Source organism: Argentina anserina, chromosome 5 (assembly GCF_933775445.1).
Source record: "Argentina anserina chromosome 5, drPotAnse1.1, whole genome shotgun sequence".
NCBI lineage: Eukaryota > Viridiplantae > Streptophyta > Magnoliopsida > Rosales > Rosaceae > Argentina > Argentina anserina.
The window spans coordinates 26,995,486-27,010,145 of NC_065876.1; the positions used below are offsets into that span (position 1 = coordinate 26,995,486).

At 38.5% G+C, this 14,660-nt stretch overlaps 4 protein-coding genes across 4 annotated transcripts in view; 1 reads left to right on the plus strand and 3 right to left on the minus strand.

Moving 5' to 3' along the window:
• Positions 1-14,660, plus strand: part of LOC126796238 (14-3-3 protein 7-like) — a 294,280-nt gene that overhangs the window by 91,415 nt on the left and 188,205 nt on the right. The gene's annotated exons all lie outside the window — the stretch shown is intronic.
• On the minus strand, positions 4,528-5,691 carry LOC126796231 (protein PHOSPHATE-INDUCED 1-like). Its single transcript, XM_050523000.1, has one exon. It carries the CDS (start codon positions 5,617-5,619, stop codon positions 4,657-4,659), a length of 963 nt encoding a protein of 320 aa, XP_050378957.1. The 5' UTR covers positions 5,620-5,691; the 3' UTR covers positions 4,528-4,656.
• LOC126796233 (protein PHOSPHATE-INDUCED 1-like) lies at positions 9,317-10,470 on the minus strand. Its single transcript, XM_050523003.1, has one exon. The coding sequence runs from the start codon at positions 10,399-10,401 to the stop codon at positions 9,445-9,447; it is 957 nt and encodes a 318-aa protein (XP_050378960.1). The 5' UTR covers positions 10,402-10,470; the 3' UTR covers positions 9,317-9,444.
• LOC126796228 (protein PHOSPHATE-INDUCED 1-like) lies at positions 12,247-13,577 on the minus strand. Its single transcript, XM_050522995.1, has one exon. The coding sequence runs from the start codon at positions 13,363-13,365 to the stop codon at positions 12,367-12,369; it is 999 nt and encodes a 332-aa protein (XP_050378952.1). The 5' UTR covers positions 13,366-13,577; the 3' UTR covers positions 12,247-12,366.

Here is a 14,660-nt window from a genome sequence, read left to right on the forward strand (position 1 = left end):
AGGGTTTAAAAAAAAAAAACTCATCATTTAGTTTGCGAAGGTCGCAAGTCTGATAACCTTTTACACGGTCCGGCCTGCGAGAAAATCCGTTAAAGCTCGTTTTCGTGGATAGAGGGTCCGACTTAGTTTAGAGATGTGAAACCCGACACTGTTCGTAAAAGCCCGCCAACAAATAAAATATTATACATGCATATAATATATTATACATATATCAATTATATATATATTTTTGTAAGAATTATACATAAAATATTATATATGTTAATAATACTAGATTTAAAATTTTATATTTTTTATATTATAACTATATACTAGATTTAAAATAAAATTGTAGCATTATGAAGCACCTATATGAAGTAAATGAAGTAAACTTCTCTGAATTAATCGACACCACCTGATGTTATCAGTACTAATATTTAGGGACCCTGTAAAAATTTCATCTAATTCGGATCTCGTTTGACATTCAGAATTTTCGATAAACCGAAAACACCACTAATATGCCCTAAGGGAGGACCTGTTACTTGGATGCGAACGTCGAAAACCGTTTGCATATATGAAATCATCTAATTTTTTTAACCGATCGTGCGCGGTCGCACCGAGGAAACTCATTTGGCAAATCCCCGGTCAACGAAGTTTTATATGTCAAAATGTCTCTTTTTTTGTAAACCGTAGGTACAGACGATCAAACTATGTCCAAAACTGACGAATTTTTACGGGGTCCCTAAATATATATACAAATCACATATGTTGGTGTCGATCAACTGTATTTAGAACTGGAGTTTTCGACATCAGCCGATGTGATCGGTATATATATATAGTGACCCCGTAAAAATTTCATCCAATTCGGACCTCGTTTAACTGTCAGAATTTTCGGTAAACCAAAAACACCACTAATATGTTCTGAGGGAAGACCTATTACCAAGATGCGAAGCCATTTGAATATTTGAAATCACCTAATTTTTGTCACCGATCGTGCGAGATCACACCGAGAAAACGAATTTGGCAAAGTCTCGGTCAATGGGGGTTTTAATATGTCAAAACACCTCTTTTTTGTTGACTGTAGGTACAGACGGTCAAACCATGTCGAAAACGGACGAAATTTTTACGAGTTACCTAAATATATTTACTGATCACATCTGCTTATGTCGATCGACCATATTTCAAATTGGAGTTGTCGATCGCCGAAGTATCTTCTAATTAATCATAACTTTTATATTAGGTTTACAATAAAACTATCGCATTATGAAGCGACTATATGAAGGAAACTTATTGGAATCCATCAACACCATCCGATGTGATCGGTATATATATTTAGTGACCATTTTCAAATTTCATCTAATTCGGATATCATTTGACTGGCGGAATTTCCAGTAAACCACAAACACCACTAATATGCCCTAAAGGAGGACCAAATACCAAGATGTGAATGCCGAAAGCTGTTTATATATTTGAAATCACCTAATTTTTGTCACCGATCTTGCGCGGTCGCAAAAAGGAAACCTATTTAGCAAAGCCCCGGTCAATGGGGGTTTTAATATGAACGCCTCTTTTTTTGTTGACCGTAGGTACGGACGGTCAAACCATGTCCAAAACGAACGAAATTTTTACAGGTTCCCTAAATATATATACTGATCACATACTAGTATCAATCGACCATATTTCGAACTGGAGTTGTTGATCGCCGAAGTGTCCACTAATGTATTATAACCTTTATATTAGGTTTATAATATAAAAAGCAACTATATGAAGGAAACTTCTCTAGATCGATCGACACCATCCGATGTGATCGGAATATATATTTAGTGATCCTATAAAAATTTCATCCAATTTGGACCTTGTTTGACCGTCGGAAATTTCAGTAAACCAAAAACACCACTAATATGCCCTAAGAGAAGACTTATTACCAAGATTTGAACACCGAAAGACGTATGCATATCTGAAATCACATAATTTTTCTCACCGATTGTGTGCGGTCGCAACAAGAAAACTCATTTAGCAAAGCCCCGGTCAATGAGGATTTTAATATGTTAAAACGCATATTTTTTTGGTGATCATAGGTACGGACGGTCAAACCATGTTTAAAACGGACGAAATTTTTTACAGGTTCCCTAAATATATATACTGATTAGATCTACTGTTGTCGATCGACCATAATTCAAACTGGAGTTGTCGATCGCCGAAGTGTCCACTAATGTATCATAACTTTTATATTAGGTTTTATAATAAAACTATTGCATTATGAAGCGACTATATGAAGGAAACTTATCAGGATTGATCGACGCCATCTAATTTGATCGGTATATACAGTTAGTGATGCTATGAAAATTTCATCCAATTCGGACCTCGTTTGACCGTCGGAATTTACAGGGTCAAACCAAAAACATAATTGTTGTCACCGATCGTACGCAGTCTTAACGAGAAAACTCATTTGACAAATCTCTGGTCAATGTGGTTTTATTATGTCAAAACGCATTTTTGTTGTTGACCGTAGGTACGGACAGTCGAACCATGTTCAAAACAGACGAAATTTTTACAGGGTCCCTAAAATATATATCAAACACATCTACTGGTGTCAATCAACAATATTTCAAAACTAGAATTTTATTTGTGATTTGTTTTAGAATATTTTCTAATATTTTTTTTTATGTTTCAAACCCTTAAATAAGAGTATTATGTTTTTTTTCTAATACAAGCCCACAAGGCCCGGCCTGCAAAAGCTACAAGGCATTGTAGGTAGGCTTAAATCTTCATATTTGTGAAAATACTCGGCCCAGCCCGTCACTTATTTAAATGTACTTAGATCAGGCCGAGCCAAGCCCGTTGACAAGCCCTATTTACAAATTTAAAATGAAAATTGATACAATGTAATTTGCAAGGTTCAACTCTGTCCTTTTTTAATATTGATAATTACAGTATTAGATAATACAACTCATATTCTCTTTAATAGCTCACTAACGTCCTTAAATTTATAAAATCAAGGGATGTAAAACAAGTTTAAAGAGCAACAACACTCCCTCCAAAAAGGGAAATAACAAGCTAAAAAGCACCAAAAATAAAATAGCTAACAAAAACCCATACTAACAAAACAATCAAAGACTTTATATTCATCTTAACTTTATCTTACCGGGGGAAGGACTTTTGATTTGATGGAGAAAGATCAAATGCATTCTGGGGAATCGTGACACATTATGCTGCTGCCTTTATAACCCATGCCCTGCACATCAAACACATAAACTTATCTCCACGTTGATATCATTAAAGCTACTTATATGTGCGTTCTTCATTGAGTTCATTCTGAACATCAACCTCTGAAGCTTCCACCGGTTCAGACTTTTTAGGGAGCTTTGTAATATGAAATTCACTAGCCTTTAGAGTTTAGACTTTTTCAGTCATATATCGATATTTACACTGTCTAGGTTTTAGTTGCTTAAAATTTATTTAGGTCACTAAGTTCCACTTGTACCACTAACATATCAGTTAATGTCAGTTAGAATAAAAAAATTGACTGCAGTAACACCCCACCACATCTCCATCTTCTCCGGTTCTCCCAATACCTCCGTCTTCTGCACTTACTCACCAACACCCCCACAAATTCCAGTTGTACCATCCTCCTCCCTCAAACTCACTCCCAGACCCCACCGCACCATAGCCTCCTCCGCCTCCTCATAACCATCTGCCACGTCATCCCACAACACCGCACCACCATAGGATTAATCACAATTGCAATTCCTACTACAACTCCGATGTCGATTTGTTCGTGAACGACATCATTCGCAAACCACCCTCAGGATTTTGGGTCCATAATACCTTTGTATTCTAGGCGGCATCATAGATCCAAATCATCTGAAAAAATGAAACACCCTGGTCGACATCGATTTGCTTCAGTTCATCAGTCTTCCTCTGCCTCATCCATTTTTTTATTTAGTTTAATTTTGTTGAAACGGAGTTAGCCTCGGTGTTAGTGTCATTTGATTGCAAAATTAAATGGCCAAGTCTGATTGGTTAGTAATGATAGGTTCACTTATATCTTTTGCCCTGAATAAGTTCCCTTAGTTGCCGATGAGTATCATCTCTTAAAAGTTTCAGCTAGATTGATTAATGTCTGGCTTCATCAAATTACTTCAACTGTTTGTGTTTTTAGTTGGTGAATCATGCTTACGAATACCCAAATGTTACAATTCAACAGAAAATTTTCGTGCTCATATGAAACTTAAAAGTAAATAGTGAAGATGTCTATATCTGACAGAAAACTCGATGATCGAGCTTCATATTATGTTACTCACCGGTGACTCGAGTCCTTTTCTTTTTAGTGTTCTTGGATTGTAGTGTGTCTTGTGCTTATCAAGCAAAGTATTATTATTTTTCCTGTGATTTATGATTTTACAGAATTACGGTTTTGTTTTTGTTGACACCATGTTAGTCCTTATCCAGCTAGCGCATATTTAATATGATTTTTAGCTAAATGTCATAATTCAGATTTTGATCAGAGAATTTCATCATGGTATGAATCAAGAACTCAAAATAAGCCAAACTACTGTGAAAATTAGAATTTTTATTACTTTAGTTTCAAACAATAAAGAATGTGATTTGAAGCATTAATGACTATATTCTCTACATAATCTGTACTGTAACGTGGTCTCAACTCCTAATTTACTCTCAAACAAGAGTAGAACAAGTTGAGGTAGCAGGGTCAAACAAAGCAGGGAGCAAGTACTTCTTCCCATTCAAACCATTGGCATTGTAGCTGGCACCGGTTGTAGCATCAACCAAGAGTTCTCCGGCGTAACCAGGATACGCTCCTTTGGCATATACACCGGGACAAGCGGAGGCAGCCTCCAATGGAGCTTCTTTGGGACCCTGGTAGAACCCATTTCCAAAAGGGTTGGTCACAGTCCCAGCCAAAAGGCTAGCTAGATTGATGATCATACCGTCCACACCGACATCGTTGTTGGGTGCCACCAATGGCGTATTCTGTGGTCCATAGATAGGCTGGTGGAATGGCCAAGCACACTGACCAGGGCATTGTGTCTCTGAGTTTCCCACCCAGATGTATGCAAACTTGGAGCTCTTGCCTCTGATTATGGAGGTCTTTGAAGAACCATGTGTACCACATTTGCTAGAGCAAAACCCATCAACTAGAACATCTGATGAGGTCAAGACAACGTTGATGGCATTACTCTGGCCACCCTTAGCTGCCAACTTCTTGATGTGTGTTTGCGACAGAGACTTGCCCATAGAGTAGCTCTCATCGAGGATTTGGGTACCCAATGAGAGGGAAAGAGATGAGGTTTTCTGGGCACTGGCAAGGTGATAGTATTTCTCTATGGATTTCCACCATGTAGCAACTGATGGTTGGTTTTCAGATGGAGAAGAAATGGAAAGGGATGTGATGAAATCGGAAACGATTGCGCGCTGCGAAGGCTTAAACTTTCCGTACCAGATCAAGTTGATGGAGATTTTACCAGTGAGAAGAGGACCATTGTGGTATTGAAATAGTATAGGCTGCTGGGTTTGGTCTGAGCTGGTCTGAGCAAGGCTCCTAGCTGCTGAGCCAAAATGAAACAGAGAGATGAGCAGGACTAATTGTAGGAATACATAGCCGGAAGCAAAGGAAGCCATTGTTTTGTATAACAAAGCTATAAATTTAGGACTTGAGAGTTTAGTGATTTTAAAAAAGAAGTATATATGGATCTCAAGGTTTGGTGGATTGGAATGGATATCAGGATATGAAGATGCATATATATAGTGCTGAAGAGTGAAGACTTGGGGGGAAAGAAAGTGCACGGAAGGAGCTAGATCGAGATAGGTTGGACTTGATGGGAGTAAAGTGCATGAGAGAGCTAAAGGCCAGCAGGACAACGCGTTGCTTTTCTACCCAATCTAAGAGTAGATGACAGGGCTTATCCAGCTAAATCAATTAGGTCGACTAAGATCATCATTAGAGGAGAGTGAAAGTTGTTTACTAATTTGCGTGGCGTTGAAGGTACTTTATATAATCGCTGCTTTCATGAAGCGTTAGCCATGATCAGAAAACTAGTGGAAGCTAAGAGTATTTTCCACAGTAATTGGTGATGCATTAATTTTGTTTAATTTTGTGAAGTAATGCAGTCTAGACTGATTTGTGTCAACTGGCAATGCATTTGTTTTCTCATTGTTAGCATCAGACTTGGTGAGATCTACTATTTTTTTCTCTGAGAATTTGTGTGTCCTAATGTTTAGTTTTCTCGTTTACAACCCACTTAACTTATTTTCCAATTTAAATGTGTTTGTTATTTTGATGTCCCTTTTGTACCGTCTTTTGACGCGTACGTAAGATTTAATTAGAATTATTTTATATATTAGATGATATTAGTTCATCGGAATGCAACTCGATCATTAAATTGAAGGTAAATTATTGATGCTAACTTCCAAATTTTGGCAGAGGCCACTCAGGCCAGAGGGAGAAGTACTTTCAATCCTCACATATTATGGGATGACACTCTTTTATAATTAATCCATCTACTTGAAGGAAACTTGAATGCACTCAATTTAGTAGATGTCAACTATTGGATCGGATGTGGTTCGAAATAATGCTTGTGGATGCAGGAGTAGTAATTTTCATTTATTAATAGAACAGAATACAGATGAACTTAATGGGAAGAGGTGCGGCAAATTTTAAATTCAGTGCATGCCTCACAAGGTTTCAATTTACAATGGTGCAAGGAATATATGCGAGCTGCGTGTAGGCTTCTGCCAAGAAAGTTTCTGAATTTGACTTCGATCGTTCTAATTAGATAGCCAATGTAGGAGACAGGACTCTCTTCTTGTATCTTCTCCTATCTTAGATAACATAACAAAATCCATTACACTATAGTATGCACATTCCACTTGTGATCATGATATTGTGATACGCAGTCAAGTTTTATGTGCAGGGTTGGTGGAACGCGATACATTAGAAAATAAGATGCAAATTAAGTGAGATTGTGTTTTCTGTGGAATCTACTGATGCTCTACGTGATCTTAACTAGAATTTCTTCACATGTATAGGCTTGAATTGGGAATGATATATGCTTGGGTTTTGACTTTGATATCTTTTTCATTTTGGTGACCTTCTGAGAGACCAGACTCTCCTTCCTCTGTATCTTCCTGTTCAGCTTGGCCATGTTGATCAATTCGATCACTATTTGACTGTGCTTACTATATTTCATTATTAATATTTCTAGCTCTTGCCATTATTCAAGTACTATATCTTGCAAATCCACAGATTCTCAGAAGGAAATGTATGATTCTAACAACTAGCCAAGTTTTTATGCTAGATAGATTGTTAGGATTTGGTACGTACATATTGCACAAAAAATCATAGAATAGAGAAAGAAATTGTAAGTAGGGACGGCACGACATTAATGATTTTATGCATATGTTACAGTAGCTCAATAAGTAATGGTAGACCAATTATAAAGTATGAGTTAAACAATTAAGCTATAAATTTAATATTTGTATATGATTTCGTAGAACTCTCTGATGCTTAAAGTTTTTGTTACTATTACACTGTGAATTTTCGTGCTATTCATTTACGATAATGAATCACCAATCTTTATTCCGATCCATACGTAATCGATCAGCAATGCAAAACAACCAACATTGATTAGGTTACAGGTGCCTAACACGTACTAGAGTTCTTCAATCTTTATGAACTCAATGTCTAATTTGGTTTTAATTTAGTAGTCTAGAGGTGAAGAACCTGGGTAAGCCATAGAGGTGACCCATGCAGTGGTTTCATGAATAATTTTATGGGTCGGAAAGTATACATATCCAGATATCCTAAGGTAGTGGGGTTGTCAATGGTGACTTGGTGAGTGATTTAGTTTGGGACATTCCGAGCATGAAATGTCAGACACGTGTTCACCGGCGGACCTGGTGGTCGATGACTCGATGATACATACGACCTGGGCCATGGAAGCCGGAGAGTGAAGTGGATGGTCGGCATGTGGTGGAGGAGAGAGAGGATGCACTGTATTAGTGTGTGGTGCTCCTTGGACAATACCGCAGTGTTGTTCAAGAGTATTCTCAAAGGAATTATGGTTCTAACTTCTAAGGACCTACCAATTATGGAACAAAGATTGACACACAATGCAACTGTGGGAAGGGGGCATGTATCATGTATAATTGTATATATTGGTCATTTGGTAGGGAATATCCACAATAATAGCCCTTGAATTTAGAGGGGGTTTTTTTGCGGTCAATGCTTGAAAATTTGAAGGTTTGATTACAACTTACAAATTTAAAACAAACCTTTTCTTAAGAATCAAATAGTTATATTAACCAGTCAAAATGCTCATACATTATAAGTTGTTCTAAAACAAGTCTTAAAACAAAACTAATAATAAAAAAACCTATTTTCAGGGTTATAAAAAATGTATAGAAGATTAGGCGATATCCATCTCTGTAATCGCTCAGTGAGTTACGTCCTTAATTCATCTTAACTGGATCTTACCGGGCGAAAGGTCTGTAGATTTGATGGAGCAAGATCAAATGCATTTTAAGGAATCCGAGTTTCTCCCCTAAATCTTGCCTACGTGACACATTATGTTGTATTAAACCCATGCATTGGCAGCAGCATTGCACAATCAAACCGCTAAACTTACCTCCACATTGATGTTATTAATATTCACTTTATGTGCATTCATTCGCTTATTACGTTTTTCATTCAAATTATCAACCTCCGTGGCTCGGACCGCTCTTTAAAGCTCACTAATGAGATTCATAATACTAAAATCATCAACCTTTAGACCAAGTTTTCTATCAGATATTAGTTTTTAGATTCTGATGAGTAAATCATCCCTAAAACGTTTCAGCCAAATTGATTAATGTTCGAATGCTGAACTTGGTCAAATGAATGAATGAACAAAATAAGTTCAACATGTGTGTTCCTAGTTAGTAAATCATGGTTATGAATACCTAAATATTTACAATTTAGTTGAACATTTTCGGGAAGATCTACTCATAGGAAACAAAAAAATTGCACAGTGAATATGTTGATAACTGTATAAAATATGGTTTGAAAGCTGGAGAGCTTCATATTACACCATTTACACCAGGGTGTGCTTTAGGGAACTCCACAGCTTTTTAGTGTTCGTGGATGGTACTGTGCCTTATCAAGCAATGCATTTTTTTTGTTTTGTGATTGATCATCATTTACTCTCCTTTTTTGTTTACACCACGTTATTTTTATCCGTCGAGTGCATATATAATATGATATTTAGCTAGATGTCATAACTCAGATTTCGATCGAGAATATCATCATGTAGTATCAATCAAGAACACATAACAAGCAAAGTTACTATGAAAATTAAAAAATATATATTATTTTCATTTGAAACTATAAAGAATGTGAATTGAAGAATCAATGACCTATATTCTCTACATAAAATGTACTCTAACGTGGTCTCAACTGCTAATTTACTCTCAAACAAGAGTAGAACAAGTTGAGGTAGAAGGGTCAAACAAAGCAGGAAGCAAGTACTTCTTCCCATTCAAACCATTGGCATTGTAGCTGGCCCCGGTCGTAGCATCAACCAAGAGGTCTCCGGCGTAACCAGGATACGCTCCTTTGGCATATACACCAGGACAAGCGGAGGCAGCTTCCAATGGAGCCTCTTTGGGACCCTGGTAGAACCCATTTCCAAAAGGGTTGGTCACAGTCCCAGCCAAAAGGCTAGCTAGATTGATGATCATACCGTCCACACCGACATCGTTGTTGGGTGCCACCAATGGTGTAGTCTGTGGTCCATAGATAGGCTGGTGGAATGGCCAAGCACACTGACCAGGGCATTGGGTCTCTGAGTTTCCCACCCAGATGTATGCAAATTTGGAGCTCTTGCCTCTAATGATGGAGCTCTTTGAAGACCCGTGTGTCCCACATTTGCTAGAGCAAAGCCCATCAACTAGAACATCCGATGAGGTCAAGACAACGTTGATGGCATTACTCTTGCCTCCCTTGGCTGCTAACTGTTTGATGTGTGTTTGAGATAGGGACTTGCCCATAGAGTAGCTCTGGTCAAGGGTTTGGGTGCCCAATGAGAGGGAAAGAGAACTTTTCTTGGCATTGGAGAGGTGGTAGTATTTCTCAATGGACTTCCACCAATTAGCAACTGAAGGTTGGTTTGTAGATGGAGAAGAAGCCGAAAGGGAGGTGATGAAATCGGAAACAATTGCCCGCTGGGAGGCTTTGAACTTGCCATACCAGATCAAATTGACGGAGATTTTGCCGCTTAGAAGAGGGCCATTGTGGTACTGGAACAGTAAAGGCTGCTGGGTTTGATCCGACGTCTCAGCAGAAAGTGTTCTGCCTGCTGAGCAGAAATTGACCAAACCGAGCAGCAAAACAAAGGAGAGTAATTGATTGAAACTAGATGAAGCCATGTTTGGATTCTAACAAAGAATTCACTACTGGAATTTGAGTGATGCTAGAAAAGATTTGAAGGAGCTCAAGTCTTTGTGGGTTGGAATGGACTAATGGGGAGAAGGGTATATATAGTGGTGGAGACTTGGGGAAAGAAAGTGCGTTGGAAGGAGCTAGTAAAGTGGGATTTGAATTTGTGAAGAGGCCAGTAAGACAACGCGTTGGGTTTTTTTTTTCAATTGGTTGTGGGAGACAAAGCGTAAAACCGAATCTAAAGACTAGGAGAAATGGTGACAGGTTTAGCCAGCTAAGTGAATTGTGACAAATAGAGACAGCCCAGATGAGAACGAAAAGAAACAAAAATTTGTGATTATTACCGGAACTTGCATATTATTGTAGATTTCTTGAGGGGAGGCTGGAGTTATATGGCGAAGGGTGTGATTCTTGCAATAGTAGTTTTCAACTTGATTAGGACAAATTCGGCATGTGATTATTGCAATAAACCAAAAGCTCTTAAACGTGGTGTAGCTGGATGCTCTCATCTTGTGCTAGGTTGGTCAAATTTTTCTATCTGTTCATTTCTGGTTTGATGTTAAAGGGTTTTGTTTTGTTGAAGTTAAGTGGCCCGGAACAAGTGAGCAAGGTGTGGGAGTTCTTCTCACATTAGAAATGTGTTCAACAATGTAGCATATATAACTTGGACAATATGAAGCTACCTGTGCAAAATGAATCCAATTATAGAAGTGGAGATCATATCTTCTATTATGGTAATCAAGTTAGAGATAATGTGTGCCTATAATTGAGGTCGAACACCAATTTACGCACATAGAATGTTGTAACGACGAGTGAACGTTTTGTCTTTATCAACAGTTAGGCCGAATGTCCAAACAGCCAACAGGGTATTGGAGCCCCTCGCCAAACCCATCAAATGATAAAATTGCTCATAGTTTTTTGTATTTCTACAAGCTGTGATTTTGAATCTTTAATTGTTAATTATTTGATCAATTAGTAACATAACTACACAAGTCATTATAAACAAATTATACAATTGGCAGATGCATCATGCATTGGTTTGGGAGACCAAATGTAACCACTTGAGTTTATAAAATTCACTCAACTAGCTGTCTTGTTTAACAAGCAAATATACAAGGCCACAACAGATAGCAGCTCCCAATTCCCAACCCTCGAAATTTTTGAATGAATTATAGTGGGTGAAGTGGTGTGACACACGTTCCTAACCATCCAACCAAATGAATCACATAGACAATTTCAGCAACACAGAATTCCCTTGGCATTGTTCCCCATAAATTATTCATAGAAAAAAAAGGTTTTATCTACACACTAAATCCCGCAAGGTGATCAGTAATTCAGTATCATAACGCAAACGATTTATAGTTCACATTATGAACCCAAGTCTCATTACCTCCAATTTTACTAACATTCAAACAGTAATTGCATCGATTATGTAACTTAAGGCAATTAGGCCATTAGATAAGTGTGTCGAAATATTAAAAATCCTAAATATGAAGCCGTTACCTTAACACATTGGATGTTATCTTTAGATTTGAAACACATTTGGATATCGGACAACAAAAATAATTGGTTTTGGCAAAGTGGTACTTTTCACTCCACAGAATGTGGTGGTTTTGAGTGATAGAGCTCGACAATGTCTCTTGCCACTTTTGCGAATTTTTTGTAACCTTTAGTTTGTAAATTTTGTATTTTGTGTTTGGCTCATTCTTGCCCATCTTCTGCTTTTGGTTCTACACATTCAGATTTTCCATCAACGCATTTATCCGGAATTTCCATGTTAATCAAAATCCCAATCTCACAAGCCCTGCAAGGAATTCAAAAGGGAGACATAATTTTCTGATGCATATCAAAACGATTTGCAGTTGTTTATATTATTATATCCGCATAACCCAAAGAACTAAAACAAATCAATGAATCTTTACTACTACTAATTTTCATCTTCATAATACATCCTAAACCAAAGTGGAACAGGTTGAGGTGGATGGATCAAACAGAGCAGGAACCAAATACTTCCTTCCATTAGCACCATGAGCATTGTAGCTCGCACCAGTTGTAGTATCCACCAATAGGTCTCCGGCGTAACCCGGATAAGCCCCTTTAGCATAAATCCCAGGACAAGCCGAAGCAGCCTCCAATGGAGCCTCAGCCGGACCCTGGAAGTACCCATTTCCGAAAGGGTTGGTCGCTGTTCCGGCCAAGAGGCTAGCCAAGTTGATCACCATGCCGTCGAGGCCAACGTCGTTGTTGGGTGCGACGAGGGGCGGGCTCTGTGGGCCGTAGATGGGCTGGTGGAAAGGCCAGGCGCAGAGACCAGGGCACTGTTTTTCGGAGTTTCCGACCCAAATATAAGCGAACTTGTAGTTCTTGCCTCGGATGTGAGATGCGCCGGAAGCTGAGCCGTGGGAGCCGCATCGGTTCATACAGAACCCGTCGACTGCGACATCAGCGGAAGTCAAGACGACATTGATTGCGTTCTTCTGGTCGCCCAAAGAAGCCAGTTTAACAATCTGTTTGTTGGTTAGGGACTTTCCGAGAGAGTACTTCTGGTCGGAAATCTGCTTCCCAAGGGCAACGGAAAGAGAAGACTTCTTGGAGCTGAGATGGTAGTACTTTTCGGTGGTCTTCCACCATGTTGCGACGGAAGGCTGGCTGGACTTGGCCGGCGAGGAGGAAGAAAGAGAAGTGATGAAATCGGAAACAATGGCTTTCTGGGCCGGCTTGAAGTTGCCGTACCAGATAAGATTGATGGCGATTTTGCCGTTGAGAAGAGGACCGTTGTGGTATTTCAAGAGCTGGGTCTGGTCTTGAACAAGCTCGCTGAGCTTCCTTGTTGCCAAGGAGACTTGGAACAACCTAGAAGAGGCAAATGAAACTTGGAAGAGTGAGGCCACTAAGAAGAGTGATAGTACCAACTGGGTGGTAGAAGAGCAAGAACAACAACAAGAAGCCATTTTTGAGGGTTTTAGAGAGAGAAAAAGTGAGATTCAAAGTCCAAGCTTTGGAGAGAGAAGGAGAAGAGGGGTTGTGACTTGTGAGTTGGGAGATGAGAGAAACGGAGAGGAGTATTTATAGTGGAGAGTAGAGAAGGAGGGGAGGTTTGAAATGCAGGGGTTAATTGAATGTGGGAGGTACAGAAGAGAGAGAAAGTGAGATGGCTTGTGATTTACGATTCGCTTTGGGTTTGGTTCAGTGTAAAGAAATTTAAAGAGCAACGCTTCCCCCGAAGCGCGTTTCTTTATTGCCAGAGCCCGACGAGTCCTACAAACACCACGCTTTCACCCGCAGGTGTTCACCACGCATCGTCCTGACTTATCCACTTCTTTTTTCTTTTTAAGTATTGCTTCTTTGTTTTTTCTTTGTTCTTTTTCATTATTATTACTATTAGCTGTTGTGCAATACTTTCCCTTTTTAGACATGTGAATCTCATTTATATTTAAGCTGATGAAAAAAGGATGAAAGCTTTATAGATTTACACCTCTGCACTTAGTTACTTAAATTAGAGGCCTTTAAGAATTCATGTTAATATTATTCATGTCTAAGTCAATATTTGTTTAGCATTTAATTGAGGATTAGTCATATTTTACAATTTAGTTAAACAAACACGTTGGGGCATGCTAACTAATTATGATAGTTTATGATTTAACTACTGAAACTTTATTATAAGAAAGTTATGAATGACACTTTATAACAGTCACTAGATATTTTGAATTTGATCGGTTGAAAACGAATTTTACTAGTTTGCCAGGGATACTATTAAACTATTACTTAACTTGATTAATTGTTGTTACTTTATTATGAGTTTGTATAATTGTTTTGCCTTTTGAATACGAGGCAGTGTAAGACAAGAAGAGCGTGAGAGTGAAGCACTGGTCTTTGTCACAATCTATTGATGAAACGTGAGATACAGTCCGAACAGATATAATATTTTATTTATATTCTATTTTAATCTAAGGTTAGGCATTCCCTCCTTTTGTGATGACCTTTACTTTCTTTTCCTCACTAAAAGACAAAATGTCATCACACCCCCTTATTAGCTTGCTACAGATTGCAAAAAGAAACTCCAAATCCCCAAACCGCCCTGCTCAATGGCACACAGTACAGCATATTTGGTGGGCAAAACGGGTAATTGTCTGCTGTGAAGATAAACGTTGGGATCACAGGCTGGCGGGGAAATGAATGTCTATTGGGAAACGTGGATTGTGTAGGACAACTAGCCGGCAGTCTCCCCAGCTGTGGTATCCACGCG

Coding starts and splice junctions, on each gene's coding strand:
- LOC126796231 (XM_050523000.1), bottom strand. CDS start 5,619: ATGGCTTCCTTTGCTTCCGGCTATGTATTCCTACAATTAGTCCTGCTC.
- LOC126796233 (XM_050523003.1), bottom strand. CDS start 10,401: ATGGCTTCATCTAGTTTCAATCAATTACTCTCCTTTGTTTTGCTGCTC.
- LOC126796228 (XM_050522995.1), bottom strand. CDS start 13,365: ATGGCTTCTTGTTGTTGTTCTTGCTCTTCTACCACCCAGTTGGTACTA.